At 42.4% G+C, this 22,914-nt stretch overlaps 1 protein-coding gene across 1 annotated transcript; it reads left to right on the top strand.

Moving 5' to 3' along the window:
* LOC139469542 (cysteine-rich protein 1-like) lies at positions 1-17,084 on the top strand. The gene is made up of 4 exons (XM_071251735.1): positions 1-120; positions 14,976-15,070; positions 16,173-16,230; positions 16,642-17,084. Exons 1-4 carry the CDS (start codon positions 81-83, stop codon positions 16,686-16,688), a joined length of 240 nt encoding a protein of 79 aa, XP_071107836.1. The 5' UTR covers positions 1-80; the 3' UTR covers positions 16,689-17,084.
* Positions 17,085-22,914: the final 5,830 nt, after the last annotated feature.

Below are 22,914 nucleotides of genomic sequence, written 5' to 3'. Positions count from 1 at the left end.
GTTCTAAATATTCTCACAATTTACGCTGCAGTTGAGAGGAAAGGGAGTGTTTAAGTCGGCTTCACAGCAAGTGCAACAAAATGCCCAAGTGCCCAACCTGTGGAAAGGAAGTTTACTTCGGTATGTTTCAATCTTTTTCATTAATGCGACCCGTGAAGATCCGGCGTAGAATAGGTCTTCAGACAGCCGTACTTGTCGTAAAAGGCGACTATGCTTGTCGTAAGAGGCGACTAACGAGATCGGGTGGTCAGGCTCGCTGACTTATTTGATTCGTGTCATCGATCCCAATGTCGTTGAATGATGCTCATGATGTCAATCACTGGATTGTCTGGTCCCGACTCGATTATTTACAGACCGCCGTCATATAGATGGAATATTGCTGAGTGCGGCGTTAAGCAACAAACAAACAAACAAAATCATTCATACAGCCTGGGTGTTATGGCATTAAAGTATACATTAGTAAACGTCCTACCTGCAATGTTTTGTATGTGTTTGTAGGCTGTAAATCCTTGAAGTAACGATACTTGACAGGACTAGAAACACGGGTTGTCATAAATAGCCATTATAAGTCAGATCTGTTAACATGGGTACTTGTATGCATGTGAGTTCAAAGACATTGTACCTTGAAAAGGGCATTAGTACGTTTCTTTAACAAAGTGTAGGATGCATGTAGGTATAAGGTGTTTGTTGTTTAACACCGCATTCACAGTATTCCAGCTATATGACATCTTAATGACTCTCACCGGAGCTACCTTGCATGTGTGATCATAGGGCGTAGTCTAATTCTCTTTTTATTGTCCCCACGAGTCAATTTCTTTGACATAGATAGCTTAGTAAATACATGGCGAAAATATCAACCTGCGCCTGTAGCATATACCCGCAAGATCTTGATTGTTTGTGTGTCGTTTAACTCCGCATTGAGAAATATTCCTGAAGTCTGGACCAAACAACCCAGTGATTGATGTCATGAGCATCGATCCATACGATGACATGCATCATCCAAGTCAGTGAGCCTGACCACCGATCCCGTTACTCGCCCCTTACGACAAGCATAGTCGTCTCTCACGACAAGCATGAGTTATTGAAGACCTTTTTCTAACTCGGATCTTCATGGGTCGGTATATAGGTTGAATGTATGTGACAGATACCTACATGTATCATCTGAATACCGAGGATGTTACATGACCCATATTGACAGGTTTCACATTAGTAGCATTGCTCCGACCCTCAGTGCTAATAGAAAATCGTTTCGCTTTCAACTGATTACAAATGCAATGGACAGCAACGGCGTCAACAGCCGTTGTAAGCATCATGTGTAGCAGCTATGTCCGTGGTCGTTGTCCGTGGTTGTGAATCACCCATGCCTGTCCAGGCGGTATTGTGAATGGCAATCTCTGTGGGTGTGCTTGAACTGTTGCTGTCAGTGAGGTTAACGTCGCATCCAAGATCATTGCCCAGTGAGATACCATGCTGCACAATATACTGACACTGAGCCGACCAGTCCTAGTTTTAGCCCCTTAATGCCGAGCAACTTGAGCAGGGAAACAGCAAGTACAATCTTTTAAAGTCTCTTGGTAAAATGAGACCGGGGATCGAACCCCGGACCTTCCGCTAACATATAGTAGATGAAATCTATCCCACAGTCAAGGTAGAGAATTAACAGAGTGGAATATAGCCTTAGTAACTGACGTTAGAGTTAAATATACATTGCAAGGCCGTAGTTTACTTTTTTTGACGGGGAGTGGGGTGGGGTGATGTGTGTGTGTGTGTGTGTGGGGGGGGGGGGGGGGGGGCAAATATGCTTATTCATTTCTTATTCAAGTTAACGTTCACAAGGGAAAAAAAAACGTTTTCTATAAAAAATCCAGATAGGGGGAGGAACCGTTTGACAGCTTCTCCACCCACTTCTACCCCCCCCCCCCCCCCTTCTACACACACACACACACACACACACAATAAGTGGATATGGATCCACTTGACCTCTGACTGATCTACTCGAAGTCTTCTTGCATGTGTGATCATCGGGCGTAGTCTATTTCACATTTTAATGTCCCCACTTTGCTTTAAGTTAGCTTGGTAAATACATGGCGAAAATATCAACCTGCGCCTGCCGCATATTAACGCAGGAACTTGTCTGTTTGTTGTTTAACGCCGCGCTCACGAATATTCCGGCTATAAGACGGCAGTCTGTAAATAATCAAGTCTGGGCCAGACAATCCGTTAATTAATATAATGAGCATCGATGTACGCATTTGGGATACATACATCAACCAAGTCAGCGAGTCTGACCACCCGATTCCATTAGTCGTCTCTTACGACAAGCATAGTTGCCTCTGATGGCAAGCATGGGTTGCTGAAGACCTATTCTACCCCGGAGCTTCACTGGTGCAGGAACTTGACGGGACTTGATAAATTGGATGTAAAGCTTGCCATGAGATAGTATGTTATATGAAGGGCGTTACTGGCTTCACGTTTATTGTACATACGATATGCAAGTTAACATTATAGCCTATTAATGTCATAATGTCGAGAATGTTCCTGTGCCTGTTGCTGCCCAGATTATCAGTCACGTACAAGTAAATGTGTTGCCATGGAACCATGCATGTAAATCACTCGAGACTAGTGTTCGGGTCCCCAAATGGGCACAATGTTCAAAGACCCCCCCCCCCCGTCCCTTATAAGTGGAACACTTGCTGAGAGCGTCATAAACTCCCCCACCCACCAAACCTTCCGCCCACCCTCTCACTCAGTCGCGCACACAAACGCCCACTCACTCACTCGCGCACACAAACGCCCACTCATTTACTCATTCGACGATTTGAGTATTATCCTTTATTCAACATCCCAAGATCAGAAGTTATTTTCAAAAGAAAGGATATTTACGACTTATAAATAACCAGTTTATTATGGGCTGATTTATTTATTTATTTATCTATTTATGTATTTATTTATTCATTTTTAATAGCGCACGTTTTGGAAATGCACAACCTCTATCTATCGTGAAAATAACACCTTTTTCCAGGTGTTGCCTGAAGCTGTCATTTTATGAAGCACACATACTTACACATATATTGTGCATGACTCATGTGTTGAGCGGAATGTCGTCTACATTGCTATACAACGGAGGTCGATTACAGTTGTGATGTACAACAATGTGAAGGACGATACTGACTGGAATGTTAAACAGGTCTGCATATCAGTTGGGGCTTATTAGTGAAAATATTGTGTAATATTACGCACAGGAGTCCGTATCTAAAAATAGACGCCCTCATGCATATTCATGACCATCTCCATTCATGACCATATGCATGAGGGCGTCTATTTTTAGATACAGACTCCTGTGTATTAAGCGATCTATAATGAAACAATTACAAAAGAGATAATTGAAACATAGAGAAGATCATATCTGCAGATTCGTGGCGGTTTCGTCGTGACAATGGTCACAGCCTGTCAGCTTGGTTTTGAACAAGGTCCTTTTATGTACAATTGAGGTAGGAGACATTCTTGCTTGGACTTGATTTTATAGCAGCTGGCATTTTTTGTATGGAACAGGCAGCGGTTTAGGTTTAGACTTGGTTAATGACTGATCGACCAATGAAGATCCGGGGTAGAAAAGGTCTTAAGCAACCCATGCTTGCCGTGAAAGGCGACTATGATTGTCGTAAGAGGCGACTAACAGGATCGGGTGGTCAGGCTTGCTGACCTGGTTGATGCATGTCGTCGTATCCCAATTGCGTAGATCGATGTCCATTATGTCAATCACTGGATTGTCTGGTCCAGACTCGATTGTTTAAACATATATATAGCTTGAATATTGCTGAGTGCGGCGTTAAACAACAAACAAAAACGGATAATTGTGTTGGGCGTTATTGAGGATTGGCACAGCGGTTGTTCAATGGTGTTCATTCTACATCAACCAAGCACCAATGGCCACGTCACCTGCATCACTTGTCAGTACAACGGCTTGAAGCATGTACCTGATGATAAACATCTCGAAACAGGGATACCCGCTTAATCCGGACGGTATGCACTTCGGTTGACTAACGCTTCGTCTCTGAAAATTAAATATTGATCGAAACAAATAACTCCATTTAAACTTAAGCTGAGCCCCAGTGAGATGGGAGATTCAGAACCTAAACGTGAGGAAAATCTAGACTTGCTTCATTGCGTTATTTGTATACAGGAAGGGGTAGGCGAAAGGGGAAATAATATGGTTCAGGGACTGTGAGACAGACTAACATATCTGAAGTTAATGGATTCAACCGGGTGGTATCGTTCTGGGAGGTTCCCGTTTTAACAGATGTCTGGACTAACGAATCCTGGGTACATGATAATGTCCCTTTAATAAGAAACCTCGATAACCCTAACTCAATTACCACGATACGTCGCTTAAAACTATGTGACTGTGGTCCTGACAGCATAGTTGTTGTGGCTGTGGTCTGCATGTCTCGAACAACTAACAACTCGACATGCAATCATCCCAGGCCTTCGAGTTAACTAGGTTTCCCATTATCGCCAGGGAAGTTCCCTGATTAATAGGTCCGGAGTTTTCCTCGTATTCCTGAACATGTGAGATGTAACACACTGAAGGTGTACTTACCGTATATATCCGCTAAATAAACATCATAGGTACGACTTATTACGACCTTGTCAAAGCATTTACGTTTCCATTAGGAGCGCTACTAGAGTTCAAGTATACACCCCGCCATTGGTTTCCAGAGCACGTATGTAACAACAGGACTCGAGTTTCCTTGCCCTGGCGGTGATGTTCCCCATCTTTCATCTTCCTACTCCATGATGCCCCAGTCTCATTCTCGGCCCGATGACTGTACGAGGTGCGACGTAGGGGAATGTTAGAAATGTGTTGTACTTAGTCGTCTCCGTGGAACACTCGATGGCCCTAGTTGACAGTATCTACCTAGGTGTCCAAGCTTCTTTGTCAGTGCAATAGATGCCATGGTACATCCTCTCTTATTCTATAATGTACAGTGTACAGGTGTTTTATTTGGATGAGTATGGACCCTTTGGCTTTCTTCAGATTCCAAAACAAAGTCAACGTTAAAACAAGTTCAAAATATTAAATTCAAATTATGTATACACAATACTGTGCAGATGGATCGATATGAATATTAATGTCGGTACGTCCGGGAAGACAACGTGAAACAGTTGATATCGCTTTGGATGAATATTTCTTTACATGGAAATCACTTGATTGATGGCAGGTGATGGGTTTGTGAAGCAGGTTGGTTGGGTCCACAACCTGGCGATTGAAATAGCACAATTAAAGCTTCATTTATGCATCTAAACCTGCATCGCCTACAATGCAGATGGCAGTGTTAGTGCTCGGTTGAAAGAAGAATGCCGGTACCTGGTTTTTTTGGCCACATAATGTGCATATTTCTCTCATTTTTGATCCATCCACAAGCACGTGGCTGCATGTGGGTTTCTCGATAGGGAGAGAAATGTACAACGGCTGCAGCTTCCTGTCTCGTGATCGATGGTGAAATCGACATCAATTATAGTCTCGCTGCTGCTATGCATATAGGGCTCACGTTACTTTATTGACAGTCCATGATAACGCAATTCACAAGCTCATCAATTAGCACAAGAGGTGCGCACCACCACCATTTTGAAACACACTTTACCTTTATATATATCACGTACACAGATCAAGACGGGGATCCCTAGGTGCGCACCCCCACCCACCGCCACCCTCCACCCCCCTTTAAAGCATATTAATTATGTTCACGTATTTTAAAAACATGTGACCATACATATCATTTTGTAACATATGTTCAGTACAAATAACAATTTAGTGACTACATTGGGGCTAAGCCACGCAGATCGGTATGTGCGAGCATTTCTGTATTAAAAGTGCACCCAAACAGTATACGTTTTACAAATACAATTTTGCTGTTTATTTTTAACAAAATTTACAATACAGTTACAAACAAATATTGTTAAATCATGATAAGAAACCCCGACACACACACACACACACACACACACACACACACCACCACCACCACCATCATAGCCTCCACCACAACCACAAAATGCTGTTTCTTATGACAAACATACAGCGTTAAAGTATGAACGAGAAAATAACCAATTTTTACAGGGCTTTCTATATCTCACGAGAGATCAGTTAGGGCGTTTACACATAATAGCTTTCTAGATAAGACCCCCTCTCCAGATACGAGCTGACTGCTTGACAAAAATAGAGCATGGTCAACTTTTAATAAGGATACATTTCTCGTGTGAAAGTATGTTCTGTATAATTTCCAATGTTATTTTACGTGGGTGGGTTGTCATGAACTGTTTTGATTGACAGGTGTCACTTTTGATAGACTGAATGTATTGCATGTACATGAGCCTCGCGTCTTTGATCTATGCCGAGTCTACTATGTACCTGTCCTAGCAAAACTAAATGTAGTGCACGGTTAACTATTTTACAAATTCTTAACTGATTTCAGACCTTTATCTCAATCCATTACACATCTAAAAATAACTTAATCTAACAGCTATAAAAATTAAGTTAGACATGACTTGCCCTAACCGGACATGTAGATTTCCTTGTCCCATATAAGCTCACTGTTGTCACAAGCGAGCTAGGCGTAGTTTCAGTCGATGCATGGTGCGAGTGATGTGTCATTTCTCGTCGCGAGACTTGTCGCCGACTCAGAACGAGGCAACGCCCTCTTATTTCCCGCGCAAACCTGAACCGGGCTTTCGGCGACCTCTTCTGAATACAATAGACATTGCAAACAGTCTCCGTTACATGTACACCACTTCACAGATAACACCCCCGAAAGATACAGACTAAATTAAAGCCTATGGGTCCAATACCAACCGTCAGTGTGTTGGTCGAACTCCACTCAACACCAGCATCGTAGAACCCACCTGAACACCGATTGCAGTGCAGGTGTTCCCCTTTCATTGTTCCGACCCCGCTGTCCCAATCTACCCCTTTAGAAATTTATTAGACATTTGTTCAGAACCCCGTGTAGCCTTTAGTGTTCCCACCTTTTTTATTAATGTGTATCATAAGTACACAGTGCAACGTCATATGCTGCTTTAGAATCTCCACTAGGACGCGTGTAGCTCTGTGTAAGGAGACTTTTATATTCGTGTCCTTAGCTTGAAATGTCTTTGTATAGAAGGAGATGTAACACAGGTGATTCTTTCTGGTGTTATTACCCCGTACAGAGTCACGTGGTCCTGCGATTCTGGAGTGCACGTTACATTATGTAACTTGATAACTCGGAGTCCAGGGGATTGTAAAAATACAGCTTCAGTAGTTCGACACAAACGGAGCGTCGATATCAGACTCTGTAGTCACTTTCGTCAAAAAAGATATTTCGAGTTAATGACGTTCGAGTAGAGGGGTTTCATTGTATCAGAACAATTTAACACAATCTGACTCTAATGGTGTCTTTGACATCACCACATTACGATAAATGTCTGGAAATGAAACACTGTTTGTCATGTTTCAGAATGCAATCGTTGTCAAACTCTTAATCCTTGTTGATACAGACTGACTATTAAGGCAATACATTTTTAGAATTGTATAATTATAATGGGTTTGTTCTCGTCAGATATTAACATATTAGACAGACACGCTATAATTACATCTCAACCAGGGGCAGGCCCTCTGCGTGTAAACATAGTTGACGTAACTCAGTAATTTGCATAGAACAATATATCAATATGATATATTATCTGTTCCCGTAAATATTAATTTGTCTTCAGGGTTAACTATTAACTAAAATTCCGTTGGCTTGACACGCTGCGTGTTATGATAAATAAAGTAATGTGGCTCCCAAGTAATTTTTTTGCCTTTCCTATTCGCCGCAGAATGTGACATGGTCGATCCGCAATGAAACTCGCGCTGGTAGCCTTCAGCCTAGCCTTGCTCTAAGGCTGGACTTAATGATAAGCCCATGTTGTGTACACTAATTCTAACCTTATAATAGGCAAGTCTAGATAAGCGGACAGTCTGAGGACGCCAGTCTCTTATAGGGACAGCTTTTTCTTATTATTGATTTAGACATTATGATTTAACCTAATAATTTTTGCCTTGGAGACGTGTGCAAGTCTTCTTCCGGCCTAGTCTTGCTCCAAGTCTGTACTGAATTAATGTTCATGGGTGTATAGTAATTCTATCAGTACAATCTAAGGACGCCGGTCTCTGATGGGACAACTTGTTTTTATTGTTGATAGAATCTAGACACTATGATTTAAACTAACACCTTTTTGCCTAGGAGACTTGTGCAAGTCTACTTCCAGCCCTTTCATTCTGTGCAGCAGAAGGGTGACCCAGGGAAGATATCCCCCGACATATTTGCATAAGGCTGGCTTGTGTCGCACGCCCTTTGCGTCAATACGTGAGGTCCGTGTACAGGTTTCTAGTCAATGAACCAACGGTCTGCAGCCAAGAGGAGGCCGGGGCGAGACTCGGCGAGAGTTTAATTATTAACATATTCAATGCTGCTGATTCAATGGCAAGTCATGTTGTAGGCGAGGTTATTTGAGTGCAGAAAGACATATTTGTCCAGTTTGAAGCCACACCTCTGGGGCCTGCATCACAAGGGCATATAAGGCATGAGTGGAACACAGGTCAAAGCAGCGTTAAAGACAGAGGAGGGGGGGGGGGGGGGGGTGGGGGGTGCGGATGGTAAAGTTTGAAGGTTTGGTTTGCCAAGACGACGGCAAGGGTTCGATTCCGCACTAGGTTCAATATCTGAAGCCAATTGCTGGTGTTCCACGCCGTGATATTGCTGCATAATTGCTAAAGGGCGTTAAACATCGTATACTCACTCAATAGCCACGTTATGATGACAGGTATGTTACAATATGACAAGCAGGGGGTGCTTCATACGTTTACGTCAGCGTCATTCAAAATGGTTGTCACGCGACACCTATATATAAGCTTACCGAATGCGGAAGTCACAAGTTCATGTAGCCAATGAGGTCAGTTCCATGACCAAGGAAACTTTTATAAAGGAGTATATAACATCGAAATTATTTCTTTCTCGATATAAGCGACAACATTGTTTTGAAGGGAGAGACCCATATTTATTGGCTTAGGGAATCAGGGGAAGACCCCATTACAACAGGAAGACGGTTGAAAAATGATCACTAACAGTGTGATGAGCAGTTTACTATTAGAACAGCTGTGTGGAGGTATTTGTTTCAAGATGGCAATACCCGACTTGTGGTTGTTGATTATTGTGGTACAGAAAAAAACACGAGGGGCGCAGTGTCCCTGCAGTGTTTTCGGATCCTGCTACCAAGTTTATCGGATTAGTTGTGCGCATCGCTAACACAAGCTTTAACATGATATATACGATTTAGAGTATGAACGCTAAAACGATTCTGACACAAAAATAATCAGTTTGCTCTGGACTTGCGTCTGTTAAAGAGCAAGTGCCCGATGGATTCATTGAGTTTGTTTCGGCAGTGTACGCCATATATCGGGACGAACGACGTCAATGTCTTTAAACGGAGACTGTGATGTTTTCTTCACACCGACATCTGTAGATTGTAGTAATTCTCATATGAGATCTACATTCACCGCGTGGGCGAGATAAGAAGGGCTGTCAGCAGAAAGCCAATCACTGTTTGTTCTAGACTGAAATAGACGATGGTCGATGGCTTTTTTGCCATGAATCTGCGATAAGGAAAATGACACTTATCTGAAATCGACACTCGTGTAGGAACAGAGGCAACATGGACTACAATAGACCCATGAACACAAACCTATGGAATTCTGGAAGGGACATTTTGCGTTTTCGCATTGTCCCCTTGTCGCCCTTACAAATGCATAGTGTAAAAATGAACCAAAGCTCGACAATGCGACATTTTAACATTTTGTGACGTTGTCACGTCGTGGCATCGTTGTTGAAATAACATATATATATATATATATATATATATATATATATATATATATATGCGCCAAATGTCCCTATTAGGATTCAATACTGATGTGTAGCCTTTGGGCTGGGTGTAACCACTTGTGTATGATGTTAAATATGTTATCCTTCTCAATTGTGAACTGAAGCTAATACTGATAAATTCTGAACTTCGAACGATATTCATAGTAGCTGGGTGTACCGCTTAAGTATAAGCTTGGTGAGTATCTGTTGACCGGTGATAGAGGCGTGCTGGTCGTGTTACTGGCTTGTTACAAACACTGTTATAAATCCTAACATAATGGCGCTACGTTTGCTGGGGCAATGGGTTAGGGCCAGGTTCGATTCCCACATAGGTGTACCTAACCTAACACTCGGTTACTGTCAACATACAAATATGTTAGGACTGGCAGTGTGTGTGGGGGTGGGGGACAGTCGTCTAAGGCGCCGCGATTCGCTGTGCAGAGTTGTGTCCCTTGGGTACGCCAGAAACCTATGGTTGTGGGTTCGAATCCCGGTTCGCCCCGATTATGTTTCTAGCTTTGTCAGCACCATACCCGTGCTCGTGGGTTTCACCGAAGTGGTTATAATTAACGTCTGAGACCTGCATCACTCCGTGTTTTCCTCTCACATTAAGCTGACACGCTATGCTATAACTGTAATACTGTTAAAAGCAGCGTTAAATCCAACTCACTCACTGTTAGGACTAGCAACTCTGTACGACTCTAGATACTGACTACAGTCTCCCACATTCCAAGTACAACTTTACAAGATGAACAGTTTCCATCAACTGATTAGCTGTGTAGCTACCACGGTTCTTGTTACAGAACGTGATGAAGAATTTCCTGTGTTCTGTAACAAAGTGGTTGCGCTGCATCCTAGCTGCATCCTGGCTTTCTTGATAATCTAAGCTCGAATACAATAGCTCCGGTTTCCTTTTCAGGACCCCTGCGTCTACAAATCAATCGGCTCAGCACACCACAGGGCTGGCATAAAACATGCCAATACTATGGTGGCTGAGGGGGGACATCGCTTTCTCACGACCATAACTGAAGGCGAGAAAGCGAGGTCCCCTCTCTGCCACCATCCGATACAGAGTAGCTTCATATCTTGTCATGTCCACACGCTGGGACGTACATTGCACGCTCATGGCCACACACCATAAGGGTTTTTTAGCCACCATCAAACATGGGTATATACTTTCTTTTGCCCGGCAGTTTAAGTCGGTATTATATAAGTTTAGTTTGTTTGCTTGTGTATATTTATGTTCGTGGGAGCGGTCGGGTAGCCTAGTGGTTAAAGCGTTCGCTCGTCACGCCGAAGACCCGGGTTCGATTCCCGACATGGGTACAAAGTGTGAAGCCCATTTCTGGTGTCCCCCGCCGTGATATTGCTGGAATGTTGCTAAAAGCGGCGTAAAACCATACTCACTCACTCACTCACTCACTCAATTATGTTGGTGGTGTTATAATTTTATGTTATCAAATATTTATTGTCAATAAATCTCTTCGTGTGTGCAGGGGATGGGTAATTATTGCCATGAAATCTGTACACATATCGAGCTATATGAACGGACATGATAGCCTGTCTAATGTATACACCGTTCACATGCACAACATTTACTAACGTAAGTAATTTTGCTCATGTGTAACTATACATACGTGTGTATATGTAAATTTACTATGCGTTCACATGAAAATCAACTTAAGCGTGTAAATAAAGTATGTAAATTGTGTAAGGCACACATATTCGTCAGTCTGTTTACGACTTTCAATACAAAACAGGTTATTTTCCAATCAAAGTTGGATGAGAAGATAATTTTCGCGTGAAGCAAAATGTGTTTGATTTAGTATGTACACAAAGGTTTGACACCTTGTAACCAAAAGGAAATGTCGTCCGCTCAGTATATACGCATAACAGTTGGCGACTGTTGACAATTTGGTTGGTGTTGGCAAAAGCACAGATATTAATCAGTTCATCCTCTTACGTTGACATAAACGTTCACATTGCAACGTATACACACATTGCAAATTTACATTTACACTTGCACCTGCTCCAGACATGCAAATTTGCTCCTGGTGTAAATGTACATACACGACTAAACGCGTTCTCATGACAAGTATACTCACGTATGTATTTCTACACACGTATGCACATATACACACATATGTATAGAGGCGCATGTCAGCGGGTTATTAGACGTTCGATTGAAATGTCGACAGGCAGTCCCGCGACTGTCGCAAGGTGATTCCACGCTCCCACATATTGTATCTGGTGCAAATGCACAATGAGTCTACCCGGTCCTAGTAACAGTTGCATGTGTGTTAATAGGACAACCCGGGTACTCGTGATCAATGAGTGTACGATACATATATGCCACCCGCCCAGCAACCGCCCAACTACCTAAACTGTCGCGCGAAAAAGCATACACCCATGTTTGATGGTGGCCAAGATGAAACAAACAAGAATTAGTCATACGATGGTGGTGTATTTGATACGGGTATCATAGATGTTTTTGAATCTTCAGTTTGTCGTGTTTCTGGGACTGTTTTCATCATTGTAACCTTTTGATATTGTTTGTGTTTTTCTCTCAAATCCTGTGTTAAAGTGAATACTTTCTTTTTCCAGGCAGTTTATTTTTTAGAGAACTTTTCATCAAAACCAAAACCAGTAGAATGTCTGACGCAATGTTGTTCTTCTGAAATTAGAACCACGCGAACACTTTCAAATTGTGTCATAAGTATAAACCTGAAAACACACGCACACGCACACGCACACGCACACGCATATGCGCACACACACCAAAGTAAAATATAATAATTATTACCCCTCCATAAATCATGACGAGACCTAAGTGTATATACATCTGATGTAACAGCCAAATCTGAGATGAACGTTTATAAAATAAGTACATCTGACTTAACACGTCTTTTTGTTTTGTTGTATCTTGATGTTAGCTATGGGTCATTCCATTATCAATCAAGGTAACAGCATTGCACTTTGTTGTGCACTCAACCAGAAAAGTTGTTATTTTAAGGTGTCTAACAACTGGCTGTCTAACTAATGGGAGGACACCCCGGATTTACGTGTAGTATGATCATTCAAATTAGCTGTAATTGTAAAAGTCAGTATGTTCAGTCAAGTGTGTCGTTGTGGTGTTTAGAGATATATTCATTGAATTCTTGAAGAAAGTCTAATGAACCTAAAGCTAGAAATACAGCAGCATAAAGAAAATAGACGGGTCAATATTGTGTTCTCCTAAACACAGACAAATGTTTCTCTTAGGTTGTGTAAATACCCGCCAACTGTGTACACACACAGGTCACGTGATCCATGGAGAACCCAACCTGAACATTTCGAGTATCCCACGTGAACCAGGGTGTGTTATATGGCTTAGTGTTTACGCCTCATAGGGGAGATAACCGCTGGTGGTGAAAAATAACCGACAAAAAGCCGTACACAGTGAAGCTCGGTGCATGAAAACACATACTTTTACTAATTACAATGTGACGATGCAGGTAAAGCCACACATACTCCAAAGATGAATATTTAAACAATGGTTAGTTTAAACATGCTACGCTGACTGCAACCTTCCTTGCAGACTGATTGGTAGCTTAATAGAAGTGGTTATTTAAGCGTTGGTTCGTTGCCGGGTAGGGGTTCGAAAACCCGCATGATTAGGATGGATGATATAACTAGAAATAACTAGAAATTTTGGGTTTCACTGAAAATATTGTAAAAGAATTGAGAATTGAGACGATGATCTTGCCAGTATATATATATTGAATTATCAGTCGTTGAAAACTTCGATACATTTACAACTCACAGCAGGTAAAATGCAGTTATGTTAACTGAATGGACCCGAGTTAGGTCCCAAGCAATCTCAAAGGTCAAATGACGTCGCAATGTCAGAAGTCAAGATATGCCTCAACCCTTATCTCTCACCATGCACTTGCTGCATATGAAATAAAAAAATAACTTCAATATGGCTGCCATAACAGTCATATTTGTAATCGCGGGTGTTATAGGGAATATGTTGTTTTTTTCGTTAAAGAGAATCAGTGTTCAGCACAGTTGCAAGTAAAGGGGGGTAACTCGTGTCGCCTTACTGCATTTGACTTTCAGTCACCAGCAGAACATTGAAAATGCATCAGACAGTTTTTGCCGATTTAAAACTAAATAGTCACTTATTTCATCACTCAAATACATATTCAACGTTAATGGGGCGGTCGGGTAGACTACTGGTTAAAACGTTCGCTCGTCACGCCGAAGACCCGGGCTCGATTGCCGACATGGGTTCAATGTGATTTATTTCTGGTGTGCCCCGCCGCGTTATTATTGGAATATAGTGGTGTAAAACCATCATCACTCACACTCAATCAACATTAATGAATTTATGTATTGCACTTTATTTATTCTTATTTCACAACATTGCCTTCCTTGTTGCAAGTTCGGAGCTCCATAAAATACCATCTTCCGGAGGCAAGGGAGTTAACTGACTTTAAAAGTCCAGTTTCCACCCTTGGCGAACTAGGCTGGTATTGTGGAGTTACATTTTGGCTGGACTAATGAGTCTATGCATAGTCTAATCAAAATCGCGCACCGAAATCGAAATTTGCAAAGTATGTGCACCGCCAACTCGTTGTCAACATATATTTTCCAAGTCTTTTCATGTTTTTAATCAAGGTGCTCGCGAGATTTGATGCACTTTACGATGTAAGACCCGTTTTATCACAATATAGATCTTGATTATCGGACTGATCGTCTTGACTGGGCGCCGCCATTTTGTTTGAAACAAATGCAAGTGATACGAGAAGTGGAATCTGATTGGTCCATAGGAGAGACTTAAAAGGAACATAACTCGTAATAACCACTGGTGGCGCTACGATCGAGCCCAGGAATTCCCTTGTTCGGCAAAGATGGAAACTGGACTTTTAAAGTCCGTTAGCTCCCTTGCCTCGGGAAGATGATAAAATACATACTTGAGTGTAGCGTTGAGTATAATATGAATATATTATTATATGATCACTTAATTGTGTACATATTTACTATTTTCAGCCGAGAAGTTGGTATCCAACGGGAAGGACTACCACAAGGCGTGCCACAAATGTGCTCGATGCAATAAATCCATAGCTGCCGGAAGTGCATGCGAGGTAAATAATGTGCATGTGACAAATATACCGTTAAACCTTCTACCCGCGAAGACCCGGGGAATAATAGGTCTTCAGCAACTCCTGCTTGCCGCAAATGGCGTCTATGCTTGCCACAAGAGGCGACTAACGGGATCGGGTGGAAAGACTCGCTGACTTGGTTGATGCATGTGATCGTATCCCAATTGCGTGGATCGATGCTCATGATATCAATCACTGGATTGTCTGATCTATTCCGTGGAATATTGAAGGACCACATTGAATTAAGTTATCTATCTGATTGGTGGTTATTATTTATGAGTCAGTGAGAGGTGAATAGTGTTCGAGTTATTTCGAGTATTTTAAAAACGTGTGAGCTAAATGTTGGAGGTTCGTCCAAAGTGACGGAGGCGGTAGAAATGTGTCACTGTGATTAAACACTTGAGTACGGGTATGGACAAACCAAGGAATACGACCGTTTTCAAATATAGTAAACTACGTTTATAACGAACACGTTTATAACGAACTGACGGACATATCGAACTTATTTTTTGGTCATGGCCATTTGTTCTATATAAAGAGCACTCATCACGATCGAGTGTTTTTTAATATGGGAAATATCAATCGAGTCTTAGTTAATCGGTATTCGCCGCGGCTTAACGGGACGCGGTGGATATTTCCCATATTCAAAAAACACCTTTGATGATTTCTATTTATCAGTTTCACATTATTGTTTTCCTTTGAAGAACAAAAATGCATTACAAATAACATCAGAAACTTGTCGAAATCATACGTGCGTAGTTATACATGTTTTCCATTGCCGCTTGAAGTTAATGTGAACGAAAATAAACAACATGCTAACTCCTTCAAGGCATATTCCTTCGCTGAGAAAAAAATGTTCGTCTAATTATTTTAAACAAAATACTTGAACAGAGTTTTGCAGAATAATTGAAACTTTAATAACCGTAACAACAACGATGGTGTGTCGTTTGATTATATCTCTGGTATAATTTCACTCATTTTTAGCTTTCGAATCGAACTGCTTCTCTCACAAGATTGTCTCACAGGCATTTTGTTCACAGAAAAGATGGCTTCATTCTTTGAAATGTGCTTCTTTCCCTTTCAGCATGCTGACAAATTATATTGCCAGAACCCCTGCTATGCCACGCTTTTCGGACCAGGTGGTAAGTACTCAAGCTCTTTTTCACAACTGGCGTCATAAGGTTTCTGTGAGATATAAGTTGCTTGTTAGACCACTCAATTGTTCATTTGCTCTTTGTATTATTTTAAACTGTGAGAAGGATTACACTGATGATTACTGATGAATTAGAATATTATTATTATTATTACGTTATATGTTTACTTCAACTGATTCCGAAGAGAAAGTTTTTGTAAACGATTAATTCTATTTCATAATCTCGTTCCCACTTGATAACTCCCAAATCCGTGGATCGATGCTCATGATGTCAACCACTGGATTGTCTGGTCCAGAGTCGATTGTTTACAGACCGCCGCCAGATAGCTGGAATGATGCTGAGTGCGGCGTTAAACAAGCAACAAACAAAACAACTACTTGATAACTCATTCTGTTTCAGGTACTAGGGCAGGGTCGGGAACTGCTGGGAGCGCCAAGTACGACTAGAGGGCTGGTACCCAATCATCACGTCACACTTTGTCCTATAGTAAAGTCTGCCGTATAGCTTACTATACATCCCATGCATATTAGAATCTACAATCATATTCTTTACATTATATTTCTACCCTAAAAAAAAAAGCCTTATAATAACGACAGCAATATCACGATGCAATTTGTATGTTTGTGGTGTCCTTGCCTGTGAAAGAGAAAGTTTCGGAATTAAATACTGTTATAGACCTACATTAATCGCTACGTTTTAGTTGTTACAAATTAAATAATGTATGTTTGTGTATGTATAATGATTTGACATACGTGATGTTTCAATGTTGATAGATTCTCAAATTTTATATTTCTTCGTTTTGAACAAGTCGTTTGAATGAATAAAGCCAATGTTCTCTTTGATGTTTTTGTTTATTCTTAGCTCACCTGGCACCCAACACGGAGTGCTGCGCATTATCTACAGTACATCGAATTATCACAATTGCACGCATGTATTAACCAGACAGCAAGTTTATAAGAAGGTCTGTTCGATAAGGATATCGATCATAAAGTTGCGATACGATACACTACTCGTGTTAACATGCGTGGTTTCATCAGATCTAACTCCCGGGCTTAATTCCACGCACGGATTCCTGCTATATACTCATGCTTTCAGTCATTGGTTTTCCTTGTCATAATATCCGGAATTGCTGTGGAATCTGTGTTTGTAACAGACATTAATCTATCGGGATATGATATACGTCGCATCGGGTCCAGTGACACTTGACAATTCATCTTCAAACGTCAGTATCTACAGCTACTGTAGCAGGGGACTATAGTGAACACTGAACGTATCTACAGCTACTGTAGCCGGGGACTGTAGTGAACACTGACCGTATCTACAGCTTCTGTAGCAGAGTACTGTAGTGACCACTGACCATATCTACAGATGTAGCAGGGAACTGTAGTGAACACTGACCATATCTACAGATGTAGCAGGGAACTGTAGTGAACACTGACCGTATCTACAGATGTAGCAGGGAACTGTAGTGAACACTGACCGTATCTACAGATGTAGCAGGGGACTGTAGTGAACACTGAACGTATCTACAGCTGTAGCAGGGGACTAGTGAACACTGAACGTATCTACAGCTTCTGTAGCAGGGGACTGTAGTGAACACTGAAAGTATCTACAGCTACTGTAGCAGGAGACCGTAGTGAACACTGACCGTATCTACAGCTACTGTAGCAGGAGACTGTAGTGAACACTGACCGTATCTACAGCTGCTGTAGCAGGGGACTGTATTGAACACTGACCGTATCTACAGCTGCTGTAGCAGGGGACTGTAGTGAACACTGAACGTATCTACAGCTGCTGTAGCAGGAGACTAGTGAACATTGACCATATCTACAGCTGTAGCAGGGAACTGAAGTGAACACTGACCATATCTACAGCTGTAGCAGGGGACTGTAGCGAACACTGAACGTATCTACAGCTACTGTAGCAGGGGACTGTAGTGAACACTGAACGTATCTACAGCTTCTGTAGCAGGAGACTAGTGAACACTGACCGTATCTACAGCTACTGTAGCAGGGGACTGTAGTGAACACTGAACGTATCTACAGCTACTGTAGCAGGAAACTGTAGTGAACACTGACTGTATCTACAGGTACTGTAGCAGGGGACTGTAGTGAACACTGACCGTATCTACAGCTGCTGTAGCAGGTAAGGGTTTACAGCGTATATATATTATAAAATAAATTATGATTAATAAATATATTATAAGTATATGTAACTTTCCGAAAATGCAGGACTTAACATCAACATTATTTCAATTTAAAAAAAATACTTAACCCAAATTAACATATAAAAAGGTTTTGGGAATGTTAAATGTGCAAATGTTACATTATTAGACTTAAATCAATAACAAGGAAGTAGTCAATGATGTATTTGAAGACCCGAGTCAGTCGTGTCGCTTAAGCTGTTTAGGTATTTTCCAATGTTCCTAACGTCTATACCCAGCAGCTCTTTGAAATGATTCAAAAGTCATAAACAAATTTCCATCTCGGCAGAAACACTTTATTACAGTTTATGAGTAGTGAAAATGTGATTATTGGCACTGAAATGCTACCTGCACTACACATAGTCTACATGACTCGTATACTTGCGGATGGCTCAGATTTTCACTGATTTTCTTTAAGCGGCGCACTTCCACTCTTTGAAAAATGGCGTTCGTCAACTGCTATCCCATAATGCATCTATGACACGGGTAATTACCGTTTCCAAGTTCTCATACCAAGGTAACGGAAGATCACCGTGAATATTGGACTGAAAGGCAAATTGTATCGTGAGAATCATAAACAGCATTATACCACCATACTTGTACACGTCGTTGCCGCATTTGTACGGTAATTTAAGGCTTACAATGTACACACACACACACACGCACGCACGCACGCACGCACACAGAAATACACGCACACACAAACAAAAACACACACAAACAAAAAACAAAAACACACACAAAAAAACACACCATGTGCAGTTACACATGGATTCACTTGTCCTCTGACGGACTCTCCCCGGAGCCACCTTGCATAGAAAATCTCAGGGCGTAGTCTATTTCACTTTTCATATCACCACGAGTTGTCAATTTCTGTGACCTTTCTTCGGTCATGCATGGCTGATTATGGGCAGACGATAATTCAGGAGATTTCCACGCTCCATTCTTAGTAGTATAATACATGCTTTCATTGGAAACGTTGGGTGCCACACCGACATATCCATTATGCATGTGCTTGTCAAGAATGATTTCTATAGCTTTCTATATACCTGCGATTATGTGCCATGTTCTGTTGATGATCGTCAACACCTGTTGAACGCTATAGTAATAAATAGCTTTCACTCATACCAACAGAAAACAATTGGCATCGCTTTTGATGAATATAAACAACCGGCAAAAGAAAGTTTTCACCGACTTCCTTTGACCAAACACCAAAAACAAAGGCATATGTGATATTTATGATGATTAATTTATAAACAGGAATCGTTTTCCATGAATTAGAATGAAAATGAATTGTAATGCCGATATTGCATTCTCCGCAATACACAAAGAAAGAGTCAAGGGGTCCAAATTAAAAATTACACAAATTAGAGTTCATTGAAAAAGTGCATGAAGGGTCCATTAATGACACAGTAGTCAGGTAACACGTCATCAATAGCGAGTGTGACCACCCTGGGCATCCATGCACGCCAACACACGCCTCCTCATTGACGTCGTCAGTCGGCGGATAACGTCAACAGGAATCCTGATCCATAAGTTCAATAGAATCTGTTCAAGTTCCTGTCGGTTCGCTGGAGGCGGTACATGTTTCCCAGAGATGTTCAATGGGGTTCATGTCTGGAGAACAAGGTGGCCAGGGCAATACGTTGACGTTAACGTTGTTCAGGTAGTCTTGAACAATTCGGGCGGTGTGAGGCCTTGCGTTGTCTTGTTGCATAATTAACAGGGCACCACAACAGGTCTCAACACTTCACCCCTGTATCGCTGAACATTCAGGTTTCCTCGGATGATAACCAGCCGTGTTGTAATCTGGCCACAAATGCCACCCCATACCATGACGCCACCACCACCAAACGGGTGAACTTCTCTAATGCAGTTTGGCGCCAGTCGCTCTCCCCTTCGTCGAAAATCTCGAACTCTGCCATCGTTCCTGAACAGACGGAACCGATTTTCATCTGTAAAGAGCACTCTCGCCCAGTTACGTCGCTGCCACCGACGTACAGTTCGTGCCCATTGCAGTCTGCGTTGACGGCGTAGACGGGTCAAGGCCATTCCACGGAAGGGTCGGTAGGCTTGTATACCAGCCGTACGAAGTCGTCGAAGGACTGTTCGTCTGCTGATGGCATGCCCTAGTGCTGTTGCCGCCGTTGACGTCGCCGTCACACATCTGTTTGGGAGGTGAATCTGCCGGATGTAGCGGTCTTCGGCCGGTGTTGTCACTCTCGGTCTTCCCGATCTTGGCCGGTCTTGAGTCTGTCCTGTCTGTTGGTAGCCGATTATCAACTTGCTGATGGTGGTCTGGGAGCAGTTAAGGTTCTGGCTATCTGGCGTTGAGTAGCCCCCATATTGGCCATACCGATCGCTCTGTCTCGTTGTACTTGTGTAAGTCTGGGCATATTCTTGGTGGTATTTTGCTTACTGAATGGTTGCTCTGTCCAACGTCGGTATTTATGCCACAATCACGCACGTGCATTTGGACCAATGTCTCAACATCACGTTTTGCACGTTTTCAACAATGCATGATTTGGAAAGCTGCGTTCGAAAATCTGTGTTGTGGTTGTGGCTATGTTGCATTTAGGCGAATGTTTTCTGCGGGGGTTCAAACCTGTACCATTTTTTTTGCTTTTTATACAACTATTTTTTAAGTGAAATTTTTCTTTTGCCCGGTAGTTTATTACTTTGCAAACAAAATCGCTTAATGTCTTGCACGTAGTGCATGAGTGAGGCGGATAGCATTAAGAAATCTAGGAATTGAAATAGCAAATCAAGTTTTCATTAATATGTAAGACCTGAAGCTCCTTTAATTGAAAGCCAACTATTACCAACTCTAGGGCAAGGTCTAGCTATATATAGGGGCGGTCGGGTAGCCTAGTGGTTAAAGCGTTCGCTCGTCACGCCGAAGACCGGGTTCGAATCCCGACATGGGTACAATGTGTGAAGCCCATTTCTGGTGTCCCCCGCCGTGATATTGCTAAAAGCGGCGTAAAACCAAACTCACTCACTCACTAGCTATATATAACTTGATTTCATTGTGCGACTGACTTGTGTCACGTCGCAAGATTTGTCAAGCCTGGGTAGGGGGTTACACACCTTGTTTTAAATTACAAACATGTGTTGTCAATGCATATGTTTGTGCATGGTTGAATAAAATAACGTTTACTATCATCAACGCTTTGGCTAGGCGTAGTTGTATATGAACTTCACTTCAACGTAGGAGTGACTGTTGCCACGTCAAGTCTTGGTAGGAGGCTACACTACTTGTTCTGTATTACAGACATTCGTGAGAGTGAGTGAGTGAGTTGGGTTTAACGCCGCGTTTAGCAGTATTCCAGTTATATCGCGGCGTTTCAGCTTGATGTGGGAGGAAAGCCCGAAGTGATGCAGGTCTCAGACGTTTACCACTTCGGTGAAACTCACGAGCACGGGTATGGTGCTGACAAACCTAGAGACATAATCGGGGCGAACTTTTGTTGCTCTCGCAGTGTGGACAGGGGCGTTATCATGCTGAAACTCGTGGTTGCGGCGACGTGCAGAATGAGGTATGGCGCGTGGTCTCAAGACTTGATCAATGTACCAAGCTGCTGTGACACCATTGACTCTCCCTGGACCGATGTTCTGGAAGACCACAGGGCCGACCCTCTGTGCAAGACCAATTTCACCCCACACCATGATGCTCGGACCACCCCACGAGTCTCTCTCAACAACACAAACGTCCGAATAACGTTCCCCACGGCGTCGCCAGACTCTCTCTCTCTCTCTCTGCCATCTGCTGTTGAAATACAGTAACGGCTCTCGTCTGAGAAGAGGACTCTTCTCCACTGTAGATGGCACCAATGCTGGTGCTGTGTTGACCATTGAAGACGGTCCCGGCGATGACGTGCTGTCAGAATTGGTCCTCGGTGTGGCCTGTGACAGTGGAGGTGTCTGCTCGTCCGCACGAATGTGTCGCTGGTGTGTCCCCATGGTCTGCCGAGCAGTTTCCGCAGCAGTAGCAAAGCGCTCTTGAAGATGCTGTCGCACAATCTGACGATCCTGACGTCGGGTGGTTACCCTTGGTTTTCCACTACGTGGTCGGTCATCTGTAGTGTTGGTGGTCTGGTACCGTTGCTGGAGCCTGTATATGGTCCTTTCGTGGACTTGAAATGCATTGACTACTTGCCGGGGTGTTTGTTCAGCTTGCAATCGTCCAAGGGCTTTGTGGTAGCAATTCAATAACGAATGAATGGTATCCGATCTGGGTGGATTTTTATAGGGCAAGAAATGGGGGAACGCATGTGCATTTCTATTTGCACGGAACACACGTGCTTCGGGTTACCATGGCCATTGCCGTGATGCGTTTGGGCGATCGGTTATATTGTCATCTGCTTTGAATTTTTATCATCAAATTTCATTTTTCTGGACAAGGTAATGTTAAATTTTAGAAATTTTAGAAAAGCAATGTTAATTGGGATGACGTTTCTTTTGCGGTT

This window comes from Haliotis cracherodii, unplaced genomic scaffold (assembly GCF_022045235.1).
Source record: "Haliotis cracherodii isolate W230 unplaced genomic scaffold, xgHalCrac1.p SCAF_2, whole genome shotgun sequence".
Lineage (NCBI taxonomy): Eukaryota > Metazoa > Mollusca > Gastropoda > Lepetellida > Haliotidae > Haliotis > Haliotis cracherodii.
Note: the sequence above shows the minus strand (reverse complement) of the source record. Positions and strands in the feature narration are given on the sequence as shown.

Coding starts and splice junctions, on each gene's coding strand:
- LOC139469542 (XM_071251735.1), top strand. CDS start 81: ATGCCCAAGTGCCCAACCTGTGGAAAGGAAGTTTACTTCG. Junction 15,071..16,172: donor CTGCCGGAAGTGCATGCGAG/GTAAATAATGTG, acceptor TTTCCCTTTCAG/CATGCTGACAAATTATATTG. Junction 16,231..16,641: donor CACGCTTTTCGGACCAGGTG/GTAAGTACTCAA, acceptor ATTCTGTTTCAG/GTACTAGGGCAGGGTCGGGA.